The sequence below is a fragment of the Eulemur rufifrons genome, chromosome 7, assembly GCF_041146395.1.
Source record: "Eulemur rufifrons isolate Redbay chromosome 7, OSU_ERuf_1, whole genome shotgun sequence".
Lineage (NCBI taxonomy): Eukaryota > Metazoa > Chordata > Mammalia > Primates > Lemuridae > Eulemur > Eulemur rufifrons.
The window spans coordinates 273065952-273085038 of NC_090989.1; the positions used below are offsets into that span (position 1 = coordinate 273065952).

General features: G+C 41.7%; 1 protein-coding gene across 3 annotated transcripts in view; it reads right to left on the reverse strand.

Moving 5' to 3' along the window:
* CDK5RAP2 (CDK5 regulatory subunit associated protein 2) overlaps positions 1–19087 on the reverse strand; it is a 178522-nt gene that overhangs the window by 113330 nt on the left and 46105 nt on the right. For all 3 annotated transcript variants that reach the window (XM_069476724.1, XM_069476722.1, XM_069476723.1), the window contains exons 8-12: positions 17709–17871; positions 16514–16567; positions 15580–15699; positions 12844–12936; positions 6649–6867 (exon numbers count right to left, since the gene is read on the reverse strand). In XM_069476724.1, coding sequence (XP_069332825.1) covers positions 6649–6867; positions 12844–12936; positions 15580–15699; positions 16514–16567; positions 17709–17871 — 649 coding nt within the window. The remainder of the gene's footprint in view (positions 1–6648; positions 6868–12843; positions 12937–15579; positions 15700–16513; positions 16568–17708; positions 17872–19087) is intronic.

Below are 19087 nucleotides of genomic sequence, written 5' to 3' on the forward strand. Positions count from 1 at the left end.
CAGCAAATGCATCCCCACAGAGCTAAGTGCCCAGGTACTGAAGCACACACATGTCAGGGTAGCGGATGACAGGCTCATAACAGATGAGAGTATTCTGAGACAGTCTGGGGAATGCAGCTAAGCCAATGTCTAATATATGTTGCTTATAAAGGAAAACAAAAAAACTATGGCTTGCTTCTCTCCCCCACCCACTCTGGGTAGAATACGGAGCACCTGAACCAGAGAGAGCACATCTAAAATAAAGATTTCTCTCTCTCTCTCTCTTCACTAAACACACACACTCCTGCACGTGCACACACTAAAAGGAAAGCTTCAAATCTCTAGGTCCAGACAGTATCAAACTCAGAGATGTGACGGCAGGGATTTGAGGATCCAAGCAGCATTCCTGTTACAGACCTCAGAGGTTAAGACACTTTAAACACCACAGTTAGGACACAGATCTGGAACACTGGCTTTTTGTTTGTTGGTTTGGGGGGGGGGTTGTTTGTTTTGTTTTGTTTGCAAAGGACTCCTGAACTTCCTTGTAGGGATATGCATTCCTCTGGTGGCAAAGGAGGTATAATACAATACAGGGGATCTATTTGTGACCCTTACTTTTTGACATTTCTCATTATAAATAAAATTTCCAAAGAAGCAAAGCTTGCATTCACCAGAACCCAACAACAGTGCCTGCACCATTGCAAGTACTCAATAAATGTCTGCTGAACAAACAAATAAACAAACTGCAAATTACAACACATGCTGAGTCAACTGGCACTCGGTCACTGCAATCACAGGCAATTAAAACAAACATGAGGACCTGACTCTCACTGCTCAAGCTCCAGTGTTCATCATGATCAGACACAATCCATTCATACGCCTCTGATCCAAGCTGAATTTTCAGCAAAAAATTGCCACCCTCCAAAATGCTAAAGAACGGGCACAATGAGACTGGCAATCAATGTTGTTGGCATGAGCAAAGGATGGTTTGATCACATCCAAAAGAGAACCAGTTGGCTTACCATCAGAATTCAGGGAATGCTACAAAAACTAGTACTGCTTGATCTAGGTCCTCTGCACAGCCTTTAAGTCAGGCCTCGTCTGTAAACAGGGCTGCAGCATTTCCAACTGATTTTGCGGTTCTTGTCCAAGGAAAGAGAATAATGAAAAATAGCTAGATATAGTCCCAGGGACTGAGAACCTTCCTACTTACAAGCTTAGTGACTGGGATAACACTGATCTGGCCCTGTGCAGAATTCCTTTTATTAAGTGGGGCATTGTTGAAGACTCTGTAAACTGCTCAGAGTACTCTTTATAAAAGCCCACCAGAGGCAATTCTTCCCTCAGGCCTTAGTGCCAGCAAAAGCTGCCCTTTTATCTTAACATGTTCACCTTACAGACACTGGAGACCTTGTAACTGAATTTCTCTCCTTACCTTTCCTGCCAGGAAGTATCAGCTGAGCTGTAAGTCTTTCTCCTTAGCAAAGTGAAGAACATCACAACATGCATTTTCACATACTCTGTGGTTCCATTTAACTAGTCACCTTTATTTTTTCTTGATCCTAATGCCTTTATTTTTAATCTCATTTAATCTTATTACTTTCTATAAACCTCTGCAAATGTTTTTCAAACAAGAGAGGAACAAATTATAATTTTTAAAGCTTCAATTATCCAGAATATTTCAAGTTGGATGTTCTTGAGAATGTATTCTTCTGGTCTGCTGAGAAGGTAAAAATGTATCTATCAATCTTCCTTTTGGTCAAAAAGCGCAGTATTCTCAACTTTATTATTGATTTTTTGGCATAGCCACAGCACAGTATCTTAGGCAAAGTCCTGAAATTAGAATCCATAGACCTGGATCCATGTCACATATATATTACTTTCTATGTGACCGGGGTCAAGCCATTTAAATTCTGAGGCTAAGATTAATCTGTAAAATGCCCAAACACAAGGGTGTGAGCATCATGAAAAACACAGGCAATCCTTTATAAAATCTAAAGTATATCTACACCAAAGGACCACATCTGCTTTATGTCTATCACTCCAAATAGCAGTTTTCATTTCCAATGAAGGTTGCTAAAGATTAAGCTGAATGTGGATTGAGAACAAGACCTGTGTTTTGGACATTTTTCTTACCAATATTTTCTTTATTCTACTTGTGGGATGCAGCAATATTCAAGTAAACAGAAGACTCAAAACTGAATATCCAAGAGTCCTTGTGGGTAAACCTTTGAATATGCCCCAAGACAAGCCCTAGAAGCCAGACCTGAGCATCCTCATTACAGAGGAACAGGTTCCTTCCCTTTCCCACCTATATAACCCTGACCTCCCAAGAGCCTGGCTTACATGTTGAAGAAAGGACTTTTCTCACCTCGCCTCCAGACTTTCCCAGACCAATCCACCCTCCAAGACATCCGTCAGACTAGTCTTTCCAAACTGCAAATCTGATCCTGTCCAGCCTCTACTTAACTCCCCTCCACATGGGCCCCACTGCCTATGGGTCAAGTACAGGCTCCCGAACTGACATGTCCCTAGAGGCAACCACGCTTCACTACAGCCCCAAACTCTTCTTCCCCAAAATCACCTCTCTCTCTCCCACCTCTGCATCTTCGCCTTCTGTACAAAACCCTCCTCCCCCTTGCCTATCTACTAACCTTTAACTCAAACTTCACAACCAGTTCAACAGTTACGTTCCCCGGGAGCCTTCTCTGGTCCTGCAAGCCACCTCCTTTCTTGGTGTTCCTATCATAGTTCGTTCATAGCTCTGTTATGGAACTGTCCCCCACTTAGAAGGCCTGCATGAAGTGTTCTAATGTTGCTGAATGTATGAATGGATTCCTTTCCTTTGCCACAGCAGAAATAAAGACCACTAAAAGGTCCGGGTTTTGGTCTGTTTCAATCCAAAAGCAACACCAGTAGCAGCTGGCAAGTGGGAGGTGCTCTAGTTAAATAAAGAGGCCTAGTTAACAGAAACAAACAACAAGATCTGCAAGGCTAGTGGGTTATGCTCTACCTGTGCATTTATCCTAGTACTAGAAAGCAAACAACCACCCCACCATGTTTCCCCAGACTCTGAACAAGCTAGTACCCCCAAGATCTGGTATAAAACATTCATGTGAAATAGACACATCCAAATCTTTAGACTATAACCAAAAATTAACTAGAGATACAACTGGGATGCAGTATATATGCAAAAAAGGGGGGAAACATAGCCAAATCATCTTGTCAGAAACACATATGTAATTCGATGCATCAAAGTAGCCAAGATAAGATAGATGCCAGGAAGTTTTAAGTCACAGGCATGCTCACATGAGGTAAGCATTTAGAGTGCACAGCTGTTGTTCTGGTCTGCCCGGTGCCCTGAGACAAAATACCACTTTCTCTGGGTACCTACTCCGTCCAAACATGCGGTTCTAGAGAAGGCTGCCAATGATGGTACACACACACACACACACACACTACTGCCAAAGCAAGATGGGCAAGTGACCCAAGTTGGGTCACTTAGTACCTCACCCATCTGGCCATCCTGACAAGAAGCCAGCAGGGGCAGCAAAATGTGAGAGTCCTCCTTCCTCTTCTGCAATAAACTGGGAAGATGTGATCCCAGCAGGGATGGCAAAGAGGGGTCCAACCACTTGGAACTGGAGTATGCAGATGTAAGAAAAAGAAGCCAGCTCTCACAGAGAGTGTTCCAGTGCCCCTGTCCTTCCAGCAATTTAGTTACACAAGGCAATAAATTTCCCTTTTTGCCAAAGTTTGTTCAAGCTGGGTTCCCACCACTCGCTAGAAAGTCCTACTCGTAGCGTACTTTATCCCAATCCCTTCCTCTTGCCACATAGTCCCTTCCATTCCTTGCCAAACACTGTAACCTCCTTATGAAGATGCATACATATTACATAGGAATACATCTTTTTATCCACAGCAGCCTAAAATTCTTCTAGAAGCACCAGTGTTTATATGAATAAGTAAATTATGAAACCAACAAAGTCTAATAACAGAGGAATATGTAAGAAAATTGCAGCATATCCACTTGATATAATGTTATATAGCCATCCCAAATGCTTACCAAGAATAAACTATAATGTAAAAAGATCACATGTCATTTATATAGATATAATTTTATATATATGTTTATGTGTGTGTGCATGTGCATGTGTGTGTACCTCCCCCCTTCTTCGGCCATCCAAATTTTACTGAATGAACATTTTTATGATAGCAGTAGGGGACGCGGGGTGGGGGGGACGGGGGGCGGGGGGCAGGTAACTATTTGAAACTAAAAAAATTGTTATCCAACAGCAAAGAATGTAAGAATTGACAATAAAAACTGTAACTCTATTAAAGGACCCTCTGGCCAGGCTTTACTCATCCATGAAGTCCCACTACCCAAATCTTACCCTTCTCATTCAACTCAAGTGTCAGCCCCTTCTAGCGGGTTTCCCTGACTACTCCATCTCACAAAGATCTTTCGCACTGAGAACAGGTTACATTTATTAGCTCTGGATTTAAATGGTTTTGTGTTTTGTCATGAATAACATTTTTTCATATTCCTTAGAAAAATAAAACTTTCAGAAGTTATATCTTACAATTCCATCAGTATCTAAACCACATTTGGTATTCAATAACATTGAATAAATATGGGAAACAAGTCTTTTAATAACAGTCAAAAAAGCTCCAACACTGTTGTTGCCAGCACAAAATGGGCCAGCCCTTTGGACAATTAATTTGGCAGCATGATTAACCAGTATAAAATATTTGCACTATCTGACCCAGTAATCTCTCTCCTCAGAATCTATCCTACGGATTTCAAAAGAAAATGTCTTTATGACCAAAGATGTTCACTGTAGCATTATTTAAACAGCCAATATGTCCAATGAAGGAGAAAATTATTAAGTAAGTCACACGAAATCTATTCAGTGAAAGTGTGCACCATTCACCATGATCACGCTGGAGCCACACAGCATGGGAAGGCGCCTATGACAGAGGAAATGACTAGAGAACACACACCAACATTTAGCCTCTGATTATACCAGGACCCCAAGCACACCAGGACCAAAACATAATACTGAAAAGGAAAAGGAGTTATTTTGACAGGATAGTGGAACTGTAGCTGCTATTTTCTTATTTTTCTAAATTTCCATCACTGCTCCATTGATGATAAAATTTTAATAAAATACACAAACATTGTATTTCAATCCTTTCTTCAGTGTTAACACTGGAGTTACAACCCATGGATCCTGTCATCCCTGCCAACAGCAGCCGCCAGAACTACCCCCCCGCCCCCCGGGTACTTGTGGGCTCCTTTTTGAGTCCTTTATTCCAATGACTCTGCCTGCCCCAGGACCTAGGGCAAGTAATCCAATCAACCTGAATGTCAATGATCGCTCAGATTCAGACCCTAATCCCACCTGACTGCACCAAAGCTATGCATCTGGATGTGACTCTCAAGAGGCATTAAAAGACATTGAATACTGAAGTTTAAATATAATTGAAACTCAATAAGCCTCCAAAATTCAGAGAGAATTTTTAAATGCTAATACTCAATGCTGAATAGAGTATTGAATAGAGTCATGAAAAAAAGACCACATATAGAAACCTGGTACAATCTTTCTGTAGAATAATTTGAATATATCTTTTAAATAGTCTTTAAAATATTCATACTCTTTGACCCAGTAGTTATACCCCTATAAGAATTAATCAATGAGCTGGGTGTGGTGGCGCATGCCTATAATCCCAGCTACTCAGGAGGCTGAGTACGAGGATCACTGGAGCCCAGAAGTTCAAAACCTTGTGACCAGCCTGGACAATATATAGCAAGACCTCATCTCCAAAAAAAAAAAAGAAAAGAAAAGAAAGATTCACTGGATAAATATTTATGTATAAAAATGTTTGCTGGCAAATGCATTATAAGGCAAAAAAAGTGAAATTAGCTAAATGTCCTTCAATAAAAAACTAGTTAAATAAATTATAGCCCATCCAACTGATGAAATATTGTCCTGGCACCAAAAAAAAAAAAAAAAAAAAAAAAACATGTTTTGAAGAACATTCATGACATGGGAACATTAAATTAAAAAAAGCAGGATACAGGCTGGGCGGGGTGGCTCATACCTGTAATCCTGGCACTCTGGGAGGCAGAGACAGGAGGACTGCTTGAACTCAGGAGTTCAAGACCAGCCTTAGCAAGAGTGAGACTCTGTCTCTACAAAAAATAGAAAAATTAGCCAGGCATCATGGTGCACACCTGCAGTCTCAGTTACTTAGGAGGCTGAGGCAGGAGGATCCATTGAGCCCAGGAATTCAAGGTTGCAGTGAGCTACAATGACACCACTGCACTCTACCCAGGGTGACAGAGTGAGACTCTATCTCCAAAAAGAAAAAGGCAGGATACAAACCTGTATTTTCAGATGTGTGAGTATGTGTGTGTGTGTGTGTGTGTGTGTGTAAGAGAGAGAGAGAGAGACAGAGAGAGAGAGAGAGAGAGAGAGAGAAAATGAAAGTACTAAAACATCAAATAGTTAAGACTGGTCATTTCTAGGTAATGAGATGATGAATTTATTTTTATTTCCTTCTTCATAATTTTCAGATTTTTCTAAGTTTTCTGCACTGAATATCACCCTATAACCAGAAACAGCCACACAGCCTCAGCCCGCTGTCAGAGGGCAGGGTACTCACACGGATGGTGCAGTCTCCTTTGCTCCTCTCTCGATGGGCTTCCTTCAGGTCCTTCTCCAGTCTCTCCCTCTCCTGCTGCAAGTCGCTCAGCTCCTGGGTGACCTTCTTAACGTTCCTACGCAGCCTGTGGTTCTCTGTACTCTTGGAGAAGTTTTCTGAGTGCAGCTCAACCAAAAGGGCTTCCTTTCCTGACAGAGCAGCCTCGTAGTCTTTGGACCCCTAGAAGAGAGGGGAGAAAGGCGAGATGAGCTTGTTGTCATACTTCATGAAACGAACCAAGAAATCTGGGCTCCTTTTCCACCTTGCGGGGAAAAAAAGAAAAGAAAAAGATTAAGATAGACAACATTCAAAATCTAAAGCAAAAGTAATATCAAGATTTTGGAATAACACGGGATAATGTTTGTTATGATGTTGATAACAAGGGAGAAAAGCCTACAGTTGTGTAAAAGAAGTATTTTTTAAAAGAACTAGAAGAAAAGCCAAAATGCTAACAGTACCTATCTTTAGTCAGTTTAGTCAGTGGGACTAAAGTTGATTTTCTTCTTTCATTTCTCTGTATTTCCAAATGTTCTAAGATGAATGAACATGTTACTTTCATAATGGTTTTAAAAAATAAAATCATTTTTAAAAGGTAGAAAATGAAGAGCTATATTTGAAAATGTAAAAACTGTCCAAATTAAAATGGAGTCACTTTTGTTTAAAAAAAACAAAAAAAAACAAAAAAACCTTGACACCTTGACAGATTTGGGGAAGGCTATGAAGAGACAGTTCTCATGGATAAATACCTGATAGCAAAAACTATCAACAGAGTCCACAAAAACCACGACCTTCCACGAGGACATCATGACCCTATACAAAAAATACTTCTGCCTAGCAATTGCCTGTCCAACCTCAGACTAGCATCACCCTTGCTATTGACCCTTGTAGCCAAGGGAAACTATCTCAAAACAATTATGTAATCTTCCTCATTTTTTCATTAAAAATCTTTGTGTTCCTTTACCTCCCTGAAAATGCACATAGTTTACTAAAGCATGTACATTCCCATTGCAATGCCCTATTCCTGAATAAACATCATTTTCTTTTAGAGAGCCTCTCTCTGTTTGTTACTTAGGTTGACAAAAAGCAGCAATGGATCCAAGCACTTGTAATGTTCTTCTATACTAGAACGGCTGAAACCCAGGGTCATCTGGAGAAAAAGAGGTGGTCAGCATGGTGGTTCAACGGCCACCCTGAAAGGCTACAACTTTAGCAAAGTCCAAGAGCTAAATGAGTCAAGAATATCTTAATTTCATTAATACACAGTTCACTAGAGAAAATACACATGTAATTATCAAACATATCAAAAAAATATTGTGACCCACCAATACTCAAAAAGAGCAAATTAAAACGAGTTCTCCTTTATCAAGTGAGATTGTTTTAATGAGAACATCCAGTGCTGGGGAGCTTCTTATGAAATGGTGCTCCTAATAATCACTCCTCAAGAACTGGCCAAGCAGGCACCTGTTATGTATTGGCAGATTACGTATAGAGTGGGTATGTATAGTATAAACAATGTTCACACTCATCCCAATAATTCCATTCCTAGGATTCAATCTCAGAAGAATCCAAAATACAGGTGGAAAAACAGCCTTATATACAAACTCATTCATCACAGAATTACATGTAACAGTAAAAAATAAGAAGTAACCTAAACATGTGTAACACAAAAGTGGAAAAGCCAGGCATGGTGGCCCATGTCTGTTGTCCCAGATACTCGGGAGGCAAGGCAGGAGGATCCCTTGAGCCCAGGAGTTCAAGGCTGTAGTGCGTATGATCACACCTGCGAACAGCCACTGCACTGCAGCCTGGGCAACACAAAAAGATCTTGCCTCTTTAAAAAAAAAAAAAAGAGCAGTATGATAAGGATACATGATGAAATCTTAAAACTATACTTACAAAGATTGATAACATGGGAATACTTCTAAGTTGCAACATTCTATGAAAAAATAGATGACCGAATTATAAATGATCTAAAAAGAAATCTAGAAGTCTAGAAAGAAAAAGATCCAAATGTTAATAGTGGTTGGGTGATTTCAGGATTTCCTTCTTTTCTTCTTTCTAGTCCTCCGAAAAAAATTTTGAAGTATACTAATACTTCTAATCAGGAGAAAATAAACTTTCTTTTAATCTGCTCTTTGAATTAAGGCTGTTTTGTTATCATTCAAAAACAAATGATACTTGAGCTGTCAAGGTCATAACTCAGACTGTGAAATAAAGGCCCCAGATTCTCACCCTTCTCAGGCAATCCATCTCTGCCACCACCACTGGTTACGTTTTAGCTGTTCAGGTTGTCAACTCAGTTGTTCGGGAGAGCTAAGCTACAGCCACATTTAATCTGGGGCTGAGAAGCTCCGCTGTTGCTGGGCCACCAAAAGCCCGGACATCTGATCCCATGTTCCCTGAATTGCTATGAACACAGCAACATGAACTGAGGGTGAACTCCATGCAGATTTAAAAGTAACTTTATAAAATCTTCTGGTTTTGTTTCTTTTGAAATTAAAATAAATAAAAAGAAGTGGGAAACCTAGATCACAAGGCCAAAAAAAAAAAAAAATGTGTGGCAGTGCTTATTTAAATAATCTCAACAAAAGGAGGTAAATAATGATTGGAAAATGCTCATCTTGAACAATATTCATAGCTACCTCTTATTAAGCACTAATTATATATGAGGAGCTAAACCAAGTGCTTTTTTGATTGTTTTTCTTTCCAAAATCTGTAGATTTGTGTCTAGCAAGAGCTTTTATATGTTATATCTCCATTTCTCACACCAACCCCACAAAGTATACATTATCATGCCCATTTAAGTGACTGAGGCTCAGAACTGCTAAATGACCAGTCTGTTTTCAGACCATTGATTCAAGTGATTCCAGAGCCTGTTCTTTCCACAGCACTACACCACCTTGTCATTAGTGGTGAAGATTCCAATTAACAGCAATTAACTAGCAAGAATTAAAACAAGCAGACTAGAGAGAAGGCTAGAAATAAGAATATTAGTTAGGGGCTTGTAAAACATAGGACAGCAATGGTTATTATTAAAAGTTATTATACAGTGATGAAAGTTTCGCAGAATTATCACATAAATAATGATGACAAAACCTCTTCAAAAGATCCAAGCTCAAAGGATTCAAATGCATAGATTCTATTAATTTCATAAAAATACTTTCCATGTTACCTTTTCATTAAATGGCCCTTTGAAAAACTTCTTTGGAAGGCTTTTTATCTTTTTCTGCATGATATCCAGGTGGCAAATATTTGGTCCAATTAGATACAGTCAGAAATTGAAGGCCAAATATAATATTAAACAATTTCGTTCTTGCCCACTGTGCATAAACACGACGAATTTAATAAAGAGAAAGTCAGAAAGCCCAGGGTTCAAAGACCAATTGTAGCTGTGTGACTTTGGAGAAAACTAACTTCTCTGAAGTTCAGTTTCCTCATTTGTGAAATGGGAAGTAATAGCCTCTATTTTGTATACGTATAAATATGCATTAAAGAGTCATGGCATTAACAGTGAATAAAGGTGAATTTATTGGTGATCTCTATCGACATCTCTCTACTAAGTTAAGTATTTTATCAATTTCCTACAATGTGCATTTTTAGTTTTACAGCTGGGGGGTGCTATTTCCAATTTGAAAGTATTTTTTTTAATAGGTATGGAGGTAACAGCAGCCAGCCCACACTATAACCTTCACAGTGTCACACCTGTGATTAGAATTCATACCTCTGTGCTTCTGAACTTTGGCAACCACTTCAAGAGTTTAAATATTCACTTGCTGTTGCTTCAATGTCAGGCTTGTTGTCAACCCTATGAACTTTGGCAATTTTACTCACGTTGCAATTATTAATAGTTGAAATCACATACTATCCCAAAAAGATCCCATGAAGGAAGACACATCTACAAGTGTCTGTGCAACATTCAAACATGTCTACTTCACAATGAAACAACCAATATAAGCATATTGTGTGCATTTACTTCACACACTACCAGAGGAATGGAAAAAACATAGGCTTTGAAGACAGACTTGGGCTTGAGTCTCGGCCCAAACTCACTAAAGTTTGTAAACCTGCTACCTCCTTGGGTAAGGACTAAATGAAGGTTCTCCACAAAGCCAACCTGACATGTATAAAGTAAGGCGTTACAATAGTTCCTGATCTCTCTGCATTGCAAGACAAGAAACCTGATCAACACTGTGTATCACAAGACCTCAAAAATCATTTTTAAAGTCTTTCAACTAGGACTGACAGTTCCAGTTATTAAATTAATAAATATAAGTAATAAATCTGGGTAACATTTAAATTCATAAGACTCCTTTTTCTCCTTCAAGGCTCAACATAACAAGTAAAATACCACAAAGCTTATAAGGATGTCTGATCTCTCTGGCTATCAATTGCCAACATACTTTTTTTTCCAAGCAATGGAAAATATGAAAGGTTTTCCTAAAAATTCAGCTTTTAAGGCATGTTATTTTCTAAGCCAGGAAAAAAAAAACAACAGTTTAAAGTGTAATCTCAGCTCCATTTCATCAACCACTGGTGGGAGAAGGCAAGTCTGAGATCCTCAAAGCAGAGCTCATAGCATACCAGGACTTAAACTAAATTGCTTCAATTATTCTTATTGTGAACCAAAGCTCTGCAAAAGATAAGGCACAGGATATGAATCTGGGACCTCAAACAGTCTTAAGTTAGATTTAACTTCCAACTTCTACTTTACAACCAAAAGCAACATTGGTACAAGGGGCGGGAAGGGCAGAGCTCTAGACAGTATGGACTTATTTTGATAATGGAACATCATTGATTCATTAAATTATTAGTTATAGGTATAAACTATATAGGGAAACGAGAAACAAGAAAAGAAAAATGTTAAAATAATTTAAAACGCAAAACTAAAATTAGGAAAAGAGAGGTAAAGTTGCGGGCCCATCAGCAGGAGTCCTTGCAGCACAATCTTGGAGGGACGGGCGGGGAGAGAAAGGCAGGTCAGAAACAGCAAGGCCTGGAACAGAAACCTGGAATGGAGCAGCTGGGACTGAAGCAGCCAGGTGAGGGGAGGTATGGAATGACAGGTAAAAGCGCAAGCCTGGGAGTGAGACTGGCTCTGGGGTCAAATCTGAGCTCTGCGAGTTACTAGATTTGGGACCCTGAGCAAGTTACTTGAATCTAACCTGGATTTCCTCAGCAGTAGAACAAGAATATTAACAGTGCCTACTTCACAGAGCTGTTGTGCAGATAACTGAGATAATCTATGGGGAGCACTTAGCAGGGCTTGGCACACATTACGTGTTCCATAAATGTCTCCTGTTGTTATTAGCAATTACTAGATTTAAATCCTGGCTCCACCATTTGCTAGCTGTGTGACAGTGAATAAGCTGCACACCCTCACTGAGCCTCAAACCTCATAAATAGATGAGGATGAATAAATAAAAAGAGGATGAAAATTACCTTCTCCACAGGGTTGTGAAGATAAACACATTAACTGCCATGTGAGTTGTATTTAACTCATGCTAGTTTTGAGCCCAGGGCCCCGTGAAGCATATGTAACTCACACATCTCTTTATCTCGGGAACCGTCTCGTGCACAGGCAACCCATGCTGCCATGCTATAGCATACATGTTATGTGACATGTGGCCCCCTGGGCAAAACCCTGCAGTTGGTTCATGAAAATCTTACTTATTAATGTTCTTATTGTTACAATTGATACTGACAATTTAACTGCATATAACTCATGCGCACAAAACAATAAAAAATAACAAATTTTTCATTAAATTAGAAAGGATCATTTTTGTTTTTGAAGTTTTTATTCTATTTTTGTAATACAACACCATGGTCCCAAGGAAAAAAATTTTTTTCTAGTGTGGCAGTCAATGTGTTAAATGAGATAATCTACATATCTTGCACCATTACTTGGCACAGAGTAAAATCAGCACTCCTAACTGTAGGGGTACTTAGGATTATCGTTATCATATTGAGGAGGGGCTGGAGAAGCTCCCAAAGCTGGTGGAGAGTCTCCCTTTAATTAGACTGAGTAAATTCTATCGCTAAAGACCACCCACAGTTTTCCTTATTAAAATCATCCAAGTTCCTTTCAGCTGCAAAGTCCTCACCTCAACAGGAGTCAGGATCAAAAAGACAGCCACTTAAGCCAAAGTGAACACTTACCTGGAACTCCTGGGTCTGTGCTTTCTGCGCAGCCTCTCTGGCTTTAGCAAAAGCAGCACTGAGCTCTTCTATTTCAGAGTTAAGTTCTTCAACCTGGGGAAAAATAAGAACTAGTAGCCACGTATGCAACCAGGCTCTCCTCCCTCTGCACCGCCCACGTGCTCTTCCTGCTCAGTTGTGTATGGTTTATAACCAAGGGCTTTGTAGTCAGAAAAGACCTGAGTGGGATTTCTAGTTTGGCCATTTACTTCAAGCTGACTTCAGGCAAGGTATTATACTTAACCTCCTTGAGACTTCCTTTCCTCAAGTGTAAAATGAGGATACCACTGCTCACTCAACTATAGTGCTAAGGTTAAATGAGGAATGTGTACTGGTGCTAATACAATGCCTGGCTCATACTATGTGTTACTATTATTATTGTCCATATAGAAGACCCACCCAACAACCTATAGCCTGGCTACTCCCAGACTTCCTCATCCTCTAGTAACTTTCTCCTAGACCCGGGAGTCAAACATGAACTACCATGGCCACACCCTGGACTTCGCCAGCACCCAGAACCATTCCACCACTGGTGTCACGACCTCAGCTCCAACCTCAGCTGGGCCTTAAAATCCCAACACATGATGCAAATTATAACCACTACTATTATGAGCCAAATCGCTGTTGCATCTAACAATGGTTAATATTCAAACACCTGCACTCCTTGAGCTTCTTCAACACCACAGTTTCCTGGTTAGTTTCCTACGTTGGCAACCATTCCTTCTGTCTCCTTTGTGCACTCCCTTCCCGAGGCCTGCAATCCTGATGTCCCTTGCAGTCCCATCCTTAGCCTTCTCCTTTCCCATTCTACAGTCTCCGTGAATTAGTAGATTAATTATCAGAATTTTTTTTTTTTTTTTTTTTTGAGACAAAGTCTCACTCTGTCACACAGCTAGAGTGCGGGGGCGTCATCATAGCTCACTGCAACCTCAAACTCCTGGGCTCAAGCCTCAGGCTCCTGCCTCAGCCTCCTGAGTAGCTGGGACTATAGGTGCATGCCACCATGCCCAGCTAATTTTTTCTATTTTTAATAGAAATACGGTCTCACTTTTGCTCACGCTGGTCTTGAACTCCTGAACTCAAGCAATCTTCCTGCCTCAGCTCCAAGAATGCTAGGATTATGGGCATGAGCCACGACGCCCGGTCAACTATCAAATTTTAACTCACACTAGTATATGAGTAATTCCCAGACCAACTTCTCGAGGCCTGAGTTCTCTCCAAGCTTTAGCTTCCCAACAGCCCATCTTGCCATCATCCTCCACTTTCTATGCTTTGAACTGAGTCAGTGGCACCACCATATCCTAGTCACGTAAGCCAGACACCTAGAAGTCATCCTTGACTGCTCCTTTTTGTGAAGCCCTACTCTAATCATCTAATTTTCCCAATTTTATTTCTAATTTTTAATTATTTCTAATTTTATTTCTTGAATAAACTCCTCCCCCTCCACCCCTACTTCCTGTGACCACTGCTCTAATTCAGCCTTTCTTGGCTCTTCCCTCAGCTACTGGCCTCCCTGCCTCCATTCTCTCCCTCCTGCAGTCCGGTCTCCAATACAGCCAGAGACCTCTCTAACACGAAAATGTGATCATACCCCTCCTGCTTAAGAGCCTTCAGGGGCCTTAAGTGCTACCCAAGCAGCTCAGGAGGATTAGTACCCCCTCTACCAGCTGACCCCCGACAACTGCTCCAGCTTCTTCTCTTGCCTCCCTTACATTTTGCACTTTGTCCTCTGACAACTCCAAACTGTTTGTGGTACGTATCAGTGTCTTTCCTATCTTAATGCCTTGACCAGTGTCCTATGCCTCTGCCCAAAAAGGCATCTCTGTCCCTGCCTGCCTTTGCAACTAACTGCTACTCATTCTTTAAGATGCAGCTCAGGATCTTCTTATCTAAGTACTGCTCCCCATGCCCCACGTCTACACCTAATCTGGATCAGGTCTCCTTCCCTCCACCTCCTCAGCCCCCTGCACTTCCCTCAGTCACAACACCCATCACTCTATACTCCCCACCAGACTTGCAAACAGAGCTGGGTTTTCATCTCTGCATTTGTGCCTAGCATAGTTACTGGGACATAGCAGATTGCTGTACTGACTAACAACAAGAAAACAATACAAAACCGTCAGCCACCACCTTGGATCCCAAAGACATCAGGGTACCCCAGGTAGCTCTCTAACGGGTTCGCAGTCATGGCCTTGCCTCCCAAAACTCCTTTGTCTCAATTTTCTGTTATGCTTCATAAAATCAGACCTGCATTGTACAATATGGTAGCCACTAGCCACATGTGGCTCTCAGCAAGTGAAATGTGGTTAGTCTGAATTGAGATGTGCTATAAGCACATCAAACACTTTATTCTGAAAAACAAATGTTACTGTTGTTCTACTGATTACATGTTGAAATGATTATGTTTGAGATATAAACACACAATTATTAAAATTAACTTCACTTGTTTCTTTTTACTTCATTTAATGTGGCTACTAGAAAATGTAAAATTACATATCTAATTCATATTTCTATTGGACAGCACTGGATTAGACACACCAAAAGAATTTCCAGCTGACTAAAGGATCGTTTCCCCACTTTCCATACTATCTCCGCTCTCTTATAAACTTTTTATCCAAAGCTAAAAATTCAGGGTAGAAACAAGCCAGTCACAGAAGCTAACAAAGAAAAATCTCCCTTCAAGTATCTCAGACATACCTCTTTTTCCTTTGATTTTAATGCCACAGTTAAACCCTGAATGGCTTTATCCCTCTTTAAACTATTTTTCTTCTCTGTAGCAATTTCTCTTTCCTTCTCTCTCAGGTCCTCCTGAAGTGCCTAAATTAGATTAGAAAAAGATTCACTAAGTTGATGCGTTCCAACCAAAATGCACTGTAAATATATCTTTAAGAGCACACTCAAATGCAGTTATTCTATCTTATTCCTGTCAACCTGTGATTAATGTTTCCAAGTCGAGCTGAACGTAGTGGCATCGGCTCCAAGTTACTGTGTTACCGCTCACGGCAACAGGGCTGGGTGAAGGGAAAGGGATCAGATCAGTTAAGACGATGACAGCTATTCCTACGGGAAGGATTCCAGTGCCTCCTGGAATATGAATACAGTCACATCAGAGCCTTTCATACCAGGTTATTTGGGGGAAATAACAGATCATTAATTTCATTCCTTTTGATGGAGACTGAACTATATACATGTATAGTCAGTACATTTCTAAGGATAATCACCGCTGCCTCCCTCCCGGGCTGCTGTGAGGATCAAATGAGATAATGGATGTGAAAGCACTTTCTAAGCTGGCAGGCACTACACCAGTGCCAGCCGCTGTGACCGGGGGACCACGGAGCATGGGCAGGTTGGAACCCTTGCTCTACCTTTTCCTAGCTATGTCACTGTGGGCAAGTGACCTCAACTCTCTGAGCCTCAGGGACCACATCTGTAAAGTGGGAATGCCTGCTTCACAGAGTTACTGCAAAGATTGAGAACCCCTTTCTAAAGTGCCTTACACTTGACTGGCATGCAGTAGCAGTCCATAAATGACAGAAATTGTCACACGGAATTTTCTGTTGTGCTCCGAATAAAACAAGAGGCAAGAATAGGATAAATCTTCAATAAATTTTTAAAAATTGTATCAACATACCTGGATCCTCCCTTCAAAGTGACTTCTTTCCTTCTGACGCTCCATTTGTGCAGCCTAGGAAAAAGCATTTAATTGGTAGTGCCCAGAAGGGACCCACAATCCAATACCTTCACCAGAACAATTAAAATGAGCCCCCAGTTTCCCCCGTGCTGTGGAACTCATTAAAACAAGTGTCCCCTTCTTCTCTTGGCCCCACCCGAAGTGAGCGAGTGGGGCCAAGAGAGTGGATTTGAGTGAAGAAAAACGTGAAGACAAGCTGCTGACACTGCCTGGTCGCCAGCCCCACAGCGAGGAAAGCAAGGTGCTACCGAACAGGATGAAGAAGACCTGCTAAAGGCCAGTACCTGGGAAGTGGGGAGAGGGTTAAAAGGATGAGCAGGAGACAACGGTGATCACAGATTAAAAACTGATCAGCGAGACTACAGAACTCACTGCTGTGGGGGCACACAGACCCTGCTCCACAAAAAAATCAAGAGTTTTCATGAACATCCAGAACACCCCTCATGTGAACGTACCACATGCAATGGAAGGCCTAGGCTAAGACCTACCTGTGATTCCCTGCCTGCCCACCCTCTTCAAAAGAGCTTGCTGGGGAGGCAGCCTAGTTAGGGGGAGGAGTCCAGGGAGGCTTTGGGGTCAGCTACTAGTAACCACCTCTCGAGCCTGGAAAAATATAACAACTCCTCTGAGCCCGTTTCTAAACTTGACAAGGAGACAATGATCTCTACCTCAGCAGGTGGCTGGGAGGACTGAACAAGGTGATACGCTGAACCCCTCCCACGCTGCCAGGCCCAGTACGGGTTAGCTCCCTTCCCCCACTACCTCTCAGGTTGCAGACCAAAGCTGGCCTCATGCCTGTCTCTAACCACAAAGGCAAAAGGGACATGTACAATGCACAATTGTATCCTAAGAAAACCCAAAGGATGAAAATAAAGTCCCCAGGCAACAACAAACTAACCCATGGTAAAATAGAGACAAGCAGATATGGGACTGTTTTTTAAACTAACTCTTTATATGAACAGGAGCCTGACAAGGCCCCTGATAAAGGCAGTTTCTGTTCACTCCTCAGCTGACAGGGAATTCAGATTTAGAAGCAAACTGTATGTGAACCATGAAGACTGAACGCGCATCCATTTCCCATAGAAGAGTCTGGTTGGCTAATTAAAGCCCTCCCCTTCACATCCTGTCACCTCACCTCAGTTTCTCTCTCTTTTTCTTCCCTTAGAGCAGCAGAAAGTCCTCGGAGCTCTCCAGATGACACATTCTCATCAGGAGATGCCATCTGAGATTTCTCCTCTTTAAGGCACTGAATTAAAGCGTCTTTGCTCTTCAAAGACAGCTTCAACTCCTCAATCAGTCTAAAAGAGAACAAAATTTAAATATTAATTCTAAGCTGTTCTCTTAGCTCAGTGGAGCAGGAGGAGGCAGGAAATGGGGCAAGACATCTTCCAAGTAGACGTGTCCAATGACTGAACATTAATGGAATCATCTTTTGCAGGTCGGAGATTAAGGGCCAGAATTTGTGTGACATTAACGGGTCCCCCTGTCTCCAGCCTGGCTCCAGTTGATCCAACTCTGGGCTGCCAGACTATGGTCTGGCCAAGTCCCACCATTGTTCAAAGACCTTCAGTGGCCCCCACCGCCGACAGCAGTGGATTACTCATTTTTTTTGACCAAGAGAAATCCTCTCTCCAAAAAAAATGTCACCAAAACCTAAGCAAATAAAACCAATAAAGCAGAGCTGTTCAGGTGAATGTGGAAAAAACAGGGAATGTCTCTCCAGGGCTTCTCAGGGCAAAGTTTAAAAACACACTAACATTCGAGATAAAGGCCAAATTCCTCCACAGGGCATTCACGGCCCTGGCTCTGAGGGCCGACCGGATCAGAGGCCCCTGCTGACAGCCTCAGTCTCGTCTCTCACAGGAAACCATCACCCTCTGTTCCAGTTCTCTCCCAAAGCCGGGCTGTTTTGTGCCTCTCTGCCTCTGCTCACACTGGTCTCTCTGCCTGAAATGCCATTCCCAACCCTATCCCCATCTCCGCCTGGTAAGCGCCCACGTGGCCCGCCAGAGTTCGTCAAGCATCACCTCCCCTCAAGGAAGCTCTGCCACCCTTTTCACCCTGAGGGTGCCCATCGGGGAGAGCTGAACATATCTTTCTCTTGGCCACCAAATTACCTCATGTCAACTGCTCTTTGACCATGGCAAGTAATTCAGCCTCTCCGAGTCCGTGTTTCCTCAGCTAGAAAATAGCAGACTGGAGATAAGCTATTTAAAACCACCTTACACCGCTCCTGGCACATGGTGGAACTCAACAAATGACAGTTGCTATAATTATTACTTTTTTAAAACATTCAACAATTAGCAGTTTGTCAGAGGACCCTTCAGAAGAGTCTTACTATAGCTAAGCCTAGAAAGCAACTTAGTTTGGTAGAAAGAACAAAGGCTGGAAGTCTGACACAGCTGCCCTAGCGAAGCACCCAGCTTCCCAGGGTGAAGGTGAGGAGGGAGATAGGAGTAGCTGAAGCACCGGGCAATGCAGTGGGACGGTGCGGGTGGCCCCAGGGCCAGGCGC